At 40.6% G+C, this 7,203-nt stretch overlaps 2 protein-coding genes across 2 annotated transcripts; one reads left to right on the plus strand and one right to left on the minus strand.

Moving 5' to 3' along the window:
* Positions 1–413: 413 nt before the first annotated feature.
* Positions 414–1,751, minus strand: taf13 (TATA-box binding protein associated factor 13). Its single transcript, XM_077610242.1, has 2 exons — positions 1,654–1,751; positions 414–1,038 (listed from the first exon to the last, which is right to left on the minus strand). The coding sequence occupies exon 2, from the start codon at positions 1,032–1,034 to the stop codon at positions 660–662; it is 375 nt and encodes a 124-aa protein (XP_077466368.1). The 5' UTR covers positions 1,035–1,038; positions 1,654–1,751; the 3' UTR covers positions 414–659.
* Positions 1,752–1,793: 42 nt separating this feature from the next.
* On the plus strand, positions 1,794–6,541 carry LOC144082803 (solute carrier family 35 member C2-like). Its single transcript, XM_077610232.1, has 10 exons — positions 1,794–1,957; positions 2,284–2,451; positions 2,641–2,791; positions 2,870–2,933; positions 3,022–3,094; positions 4,526–4,694; positions 4,945–5,028; positions 5,129–5,304; positions 5,847–5,976; positions 6,168–6,541. Exons 2-10 carry the CDS (start codon positions 2,341–2,343, stop codon positions 6,293–6,295), a joined length of 1,086 nt encoding a protein of 361 aa, XP_077466358.1. The 5' UTR covers positions 1,794–1,957; positions 2,284–2,340; the 3' UTR covers positions 6,296–6,541.
* Positions 6,542–7,203: the final 662 nt, after the last annotated feature.

The following is a 7,203-nucleotide window of genomic DNA, read 5'->3' on the forward strand; positions in this document are numbered from 1 at the left end:
TATACACGAGAAATTGTAAATTTACAAAATGTTAAAGCAATTTTAAGAGTGCAGCTTATACGTGGGGGCGGCTTATATGCGAGTAAATATGGTAGTCCATAAAACTTGTTTACAACTTTACCTTCGCTGCATGTTTTGCAGAAGACCTTTCTCACTCAAAAAACAAAAAGACGTGTCATATCCACGTTAGCTGATTTATCTTTAGCCTCATGCGCAAGTACTGTTAATGCGGTGATTGGCTGCGTAGCGTGATTGCATTGTATCCAATGACTGGCTGACTTGTGTGGATGAGCGCCACGGAAGATGGATGAATTAATTGAATATAGTAGGTTATTTTAGTTTTTTCCAATTGGCATGATGTGTGGCGACAATGAAGAAAGATCATGACAAAGATAACAAAAATATACGCCTGGTTATTTTACAGCATATGTTTAATCAGAATTGTTACAAGGTGAAAAAAAACAACTGATGACAAGGTCAAGAACGGATAGTTTGCACAAATGAGTAAATATGAATATTACAAAAAAAAAATGAATTCATCCTTAGGTTCCGAGTATGACAAATGTGGTGGGCGACCAATCCAGGGTTTACCAAAGTCATCTAAAATAGTTGTATAATCAAATGACCGCAAACTTGACTGCGAGTGTTTGAGCTGCAGGTTACGAGCCGTAGTTGGCTTCGTCGAAAGCTTTGCGGGCCCTCTTGAGCTCTTCGTTCATGGTCAGCAGGTCTTTGACCCTGGCGAACTTCCTGGGATCCTTCCGGATGAGGAAGACGATATCCTCCACCTGAACCCGACCTTGGCGCCCGATGGACATGGCTTTGTGGGTCATTTCTGTGACGAACTCAATCACCAGGTCTTCCAGTATATCCACCGATTCGGTGTACGGGTTTTGGTCGTCGCCGAATCCGTACATCATACAGCGCAGCTCCTTGGAGAAGAGCCTTTTTCTCCGGCCGTGGCACACGTCCACTCCGCTGCAGCTCTCGTCCAACTCCTCCTCGAAGCCGGTTTCATCCTCTTCATCTGCCATTCTTCTGCAATAATAACATTGTTAGCAGGGCACTCATGCAAATTATCTTAAAATCATGACCAGAGTGTATTTGTTTCTATTCTTTTTAATTCCACTAATTTTGTTTCATTCACATTTTATTTCATTTTGATACAAAAATATATAAATTTAAGATACACACCTCGTGAGGATAAGTGGTATGGAAGATGGGTATTTATTTCTCTTTCGTGATTAAAATGTCAACAATATCACCATTATTTTACCTGAGTAAATATTTATGTTACTTTGCCCACTCCTGTTTGTCTACCAAATGTTAATATTTATTGTCACCGATATCACCCAGTTGTTAACAGTTACATTTGTTCAATTGGTACATATGCAGACACATAATAATAATGGAACAAAATATTGGCTTTTCGTCGAAACGATTTTAAAGAATATGCTCGATCGGAGTTATTATTATACGTGTTAGCATAGCCGCAGTGATGCGTTTAATGTTTCGGTAGAACTCTGTAAATTCTGCCAGCTTCCACCTTATTTCAAACGCGAAATTCAAAAAAAGTCAATATTTGAAAGGTGCAAAGAAAAATATGGGAACGTTTGTGTACTGCATTTTTAAGCGATGAACATAAAGTCTTACTTCAAAATCGTCGATGATAACCAAAACGCCTTGTTGTTAAATTCTGCTTCTGGTTTTATGTCGTTGACCCGGAAGTGACTCTTGGCAGAAATTGTCGAGATTTTGGAAACACTGCCCCCACGTGGTGAATTTATGGCGCGTTTGTTTACACTTTATGTTCACTTCCCAGTTCGCATAGCGTGTTACTGACGTGCACCCAGTGAAGTACGGAGCAACTATCGTAATACAATTGAAAGCTGTATGTATTTATATTCCGTAGTTTAACGCACTCGGACTTCTCAGGAAAATTCAACACATATAAAAGGTCTGTATACTTGTGTATGTGAGACGTGAAATGTATGCTATTTGTTCAAGAATAGCTTTAAAAAATGGCTACAAAATGATAACAGGAGCTAAATTATTGCATTAATTAATAGATTTCCAAAATTAACAGTCTGGAAAGCAATGTTGAAGTTAGCGCTTGAGTGAAGTGAAGTGGCATTTTCGCCATTTTCGCGTTGTACTAATCGATTGCATAAACATTTGGCTAAAGCTAGGAAGTCAGATCTTTTATTGGTCGAAAATAAACGTCGAATTCGACAACTCACTCCATTAGACAGTTTCAGATTTTCCTTTCTAAATTAACTACAGGTGTCTAAAAAGGGGAATTAAAGTACACTCTGCAGATGACACTTGGAGTGTGTGTGTATGGCTTGTCCGGTCCAGTTCCTCTGCAGGACAATCTGGAATGTGGGACTGGTTCTCCTCTACTATGTCTTTTCCATAGGCATCACCTTCTATAACAAATGGCTAATGAAGGTCAGTACAACAGTGAACAGTGGCAAAAAAAAATATTCACTCACGGTCACTGGTAGTCAATGAGTCGAGTTCTGTCATATTTTCAAAAATTCTATTCGTCACTTTCCAGGAGTTAGCACGGAAACCACAGGGTAAACTTGATGGATTTTAGCGTCAAATCACGATCTTGTCCATTTAAAATACTTTCAGGGCTTCCACTATCCACTTTTCATGACGTTAGTCCACCTGGCTCTCACCTTCTGCCTGTCGGCGCTGACCCGGTACGTCATGCAATGCTGGACCGGGAAGACTCGTGTGATTCTGACCTGGACAGATTACCTGCACAAAGTGGCTCCAACAGGTGAGCACTCGGTATGTTTGCTCAAATCAAAGTATCACAATTAGGCTATCAAGTTTGACAAGTTTCTATTATCTCCAGCCTTGGCGACAACCCTGGATATCGGACTCTCCAACTGGAGCTTTCTCTTCATCACTATTAGCTTGTAAGTAATTCCTTATCACACAGTTTTTAATAGTTATGTTATCTACAATTTAGTTCCGTTTATTGTGTTCTGTTTTTTTTCCTCCAAGGTACACCATGACCAAATCTTCTGCAGTACTCTTTATCCTCTTTTTCTCTCTGGTCCTAAAACTTGAAGAACCGGTGAGTACCCGAAAAGTTGTGGGAAAGATTTTTCATTTCTTAAGCCACTTTGAGACATAAACACTAACATTTAACAAGTGATGTCACCAGCAATTTACAGAAAATTTGTTTTTTTCTGATGGCTGGCTGCTTTTAGAGTCACTGTTCAGTTAGCAGCCATTCATTCCATTCCACCTATCCGCACAAGGGTTATGGGGGTCCTGGAGCATAGCCCCGCTAACTTAAGGCAGTAGGCAAGTTACGCCCTAAATCGGTTGCCAGCCAATCGCAGGGCACAATGAAACAAATGACCATCCACGCTCACACTCGTACCTTAGGACAATTTAGAGTGTTCAACCAACCTACCAGGCATGTTTTGGGATTTGTGAGGAAACCAGAGTACCCGGATAAAACCCACAGAAGCTCGGGGAGAAAATGAAAACTCCACACAGGAAGGTCGGAAGCCACCGGGGTCATTACAATCTTCCCTCGATTATTGGGGCTTCACTTACGGCGAATTCACTTCTTCTGATTTTTTTCTGCTATTAATAACTTTTTTTTAAGTTCATAAAAATGTGAATATCCATGTTGAAATTCTTAAGCGGAAGCTACTCTTGCTATTAGGACTCAGCACTGGAAAGAAAAAAATGATAATAATAAAAAAATAAAAAACGGTACTTATAGGCGTGTGCGGTCGATTGGTCGCCGGTCTTTTGGTCGCGGTCTTTTGGTCGCGGTCTTTTGGTCGCTGTCTTTTAGTCGCCCCGACCGCGACAACGGGCAACCAAAAGACCGTCGACCAAAAGACCGTCGACCAAAAGACCGTCGACCAAAAGACCGTCGACCAAAAGACCGTCGACCAAAAGACCGGCGACCAAAAGACCGGCGACCAAAAGACCGGCGACCAAAAGACCGGCGACCAAAAGACCGACGACCAAAAGACCGGCGACAAAACAAGGTAAAACAACACGGTCTACGCATCAATAAAAGCCAACAATGGCCATGAGCAGTTTCACTGAGCCGACGTGTGAGTGTATAAGAGTTTGTATGTACATGCGTTGTCCCTTTAAGAAGCTACGTTAGTCAGGGTCTTAACAAGTTCTCCAACAAAAAACAATAAAAGTCCGGGAAATTTGGAGCTTTTCTTTAGCCTAATAATTACTAGGGAATTAAGTATGACTAAATCGTAATTCGCAGTTTTTATTGAGGGAATTTGAGCAACGATTTAAATGGTAAATATCACTTACCTTCCGGGCGACCAAAAGACTGGCGACCAATCGACCTTGTAGGGGTGACCCTACTTTGCGATTTTCCGATTATCGCGGCCATGTCTGCTCTACATTAACCGCGTTATAAAAGGTTAAACAACATCAATTTAGATAAGGGTGAAATATATTTTGAATATACCAATGTATATTACTGAATTTCTCAGCGTCTTTTTTTTTCATTTAGAACCCATTCCTCATCCTGGTGGTCCTGCTGATTGCCAGTGGCCTATTTATGTTTACCTTCCAATCAACCCAGTTCAACCTGGAGGGCTTCCTAATGGTCCTCCTGGCGTCCTTCATTGGCGGGATCCGCTGGACATTCACTCAGGTGCTGATGCAGAAAGCAGAGTTGGGTCAGTGCTTGATTGTTCTTCATTTAAAAAAATACAATTGGTGCTCAAGCAGACAGTTGACACTGGCCGAAAAGTGATGTAATTGGTGATAAAATTGCAATTGCCAGTAAGATGACTGTAGATTACAAGGACAAAAGACAAGCAATTTGAGGTTTCTCCTAAAGTAGGCGGAGAAAAGCCAGTAAGTTGCAACACGAGGCACGTCATACACATTGATAGTTACCATTGCTCAAATTCCATCTTCTTGTAGGGCTCCAGAACCCAGTGGATGCCATATACCACCTGCAGCCTCTCATGTTTCTTGGGCTCTTTCCTCTCTTCCTCTATAATGAAGGTGAGATAAAACTTCGCCTGTGGTTTGCTTCCCACAAAAGGATACCACCAATTCCCCATGTTAAATAGATGTGTTCTTCTCGGTTCTGTTTGTTGTTAAGGGTTGAGTCTCGGCACCTCCGACAAGTTGTTCCTGGTGACGGAGCTCCCGCCGCTCTTGTATTCTGTCTTCTTGCTATGCATTGGAGGGATCCTAGCTTTTGGTCTCGGCTTTTCAGAATTCCTGCTCGTCTCCCGAACCTCCAGTCTCACTTTATCCATTTCAGGAATCTTCAAGGTACTGTTTTGGACTATTTTTGCTGTTTATATTTGTATGTGGCACTTCGAACGTACGTGGAAACAACACTCTTGAGCACTTAGACGTGGGGTTTGCCATATTTTCTCGCATACACGCCGTATTTGTCGCTCAAAAATATGATGACTGAATCGAGGATACTGCTTATATTCGCGCAAATTAGACTTGACATGCACAAAACTGCAAGGTGATGAGGATGAAATGCCATAACGCAAGACAAATTTATTTTGACGTCTATGAATGAGAGTCAAGAAAGAAAAACCGTACTTTGCATAAAACGTGAAAAAAACGTGCGATAATTTTTCTTAAGATTTTCCTTTCAAAGTAAAACATTTGTACTCCCTATTGAAACCATGAATATGGAGGTGAAAATTGTGAATCAGGGGGCGGCTTATACGCGAGAAATTGTAAAATTCAATGATTTTAAGGCAATTTTAAGGGTGCGGCTTATACACGGGGGCGGCTAATATGCAAGAAAATGCGGTGAATCTACTTTTTGTCTCGTATTGTTTTTTTCCCTGCAGGAAATATGCACGCTAGTTCTGGCCGCTTTGCTGATGGGTGATAAAATGAGCATCCTTAACTGGCTTGGCTTTGCCGTGTGTCTGTGTGGCATTGCATTGCACGTGGGAGTCAAAGTGTATTATTCCAAAAGTGAGTAAATCAATGGCGAGTTGTAATAAGTGTTGAACTGTCATGAACATTTTGATAAAAATAAGGGTCACTCAAAGGTGTTACAGGTGTGCAAATTCTTGGGTTGTAATGAATAGTGTCGCCGTCGTTCCTATTTGTTGTAAAATACTGTTGTAAAAAAAAAATTGTGCCATTTTCCCCTTTTCTTTCAGATAAGAGCCCGTCCTTGCGGCAACTGAACAGTAAGAGCCCAGAGCTTGAGTTACCCTTGCTCCGAAATAATGAAGACTCTGCTCCCGAGAATGAGAACGAGGAAGAAGAAGAAATCACGCTGCATTGACAGATGCCAAACAGTAGAGGTCTGAATCTGCCTTCAGACCTCGTAACGCTGTTCAGTTTATGGCATACTGCGGGTGGTGAAAGGTAGACACCATGTTGTCTTGTTTTACATCCATGTCATTAGGTCTGTCTTCATTAAGGCTGATATTATGAATTCGCTCCTTAATAGCTAATTATTTTCCTCAGGGCGGTGTCAATACGTTTGTGGATTTTCTGTTCGTGTGTCAACAATATATGATTGACCATGCTTGTTGGGGCTTTATTTTGAAACTGTGATATTATGGGACTGTTTACAATGTGACAGATGAAATTTCTATTGAAGAAGCACAAAATTAATGACTTTCTTGTATGTCGCTAATTAGGTTGTCCACCAATTTCATGAGTGCTTAGTCTTTCCATCGTCTAATCTCGATTTGTTTTGTTTAATGGAATTGAGGACCAAAAGTAATGTGATTATCAGCCTTTTGAGCACGTATGGCTGCCATCGGCAATTTTCCTTTAGTATTTATTGATTATGTGACTGATAACAAAAACTATATGATGAATTATCAACACTTTGAAATAGCCTTTCTAAATGTTTTTAAAGTCAATTGTTCCTCAGTCATAAACACTTAATAAGACCCTTTGAGTGTAAAAGGACTCTGGCGCAAAAAGGATGTTCTTCGGCAAATATTTCTGTGTATTAGGAAACTACAGCTTTTCTTTATTTCAAACAATGAACTGTAAGGGAAGAGCAAAAGGAAAATTATAGCAGAAGCCCTTGCCCACACTATTGCTGTCATTTCAGTTATGACCGTAATGTGCCTTATTATCGGACTCAAAACTAAGAGTTTTATAGGAATATACCGCTGAGGAGGTGAAATACCTGAACAAATTATATTAATAAACTATTTTTGTGGCACCTTTGAG

The sequence above is a fragment of the Stigmatopora argus genome, chromosome 1 (genome assembly GCF_051989625.1).
Source record: "Stigmatopora argus isolate UIUO_Sarg chromosome 1, RoL_Sarg_1.0, whole genome shotgun sequence".
Lineage (NCBI taxonomy): Eukaryota > Metazoa > Chordata > Actinopteri > Syngnathiformes > Syngnathidae > Stigmatopora > Stigmatopora argus.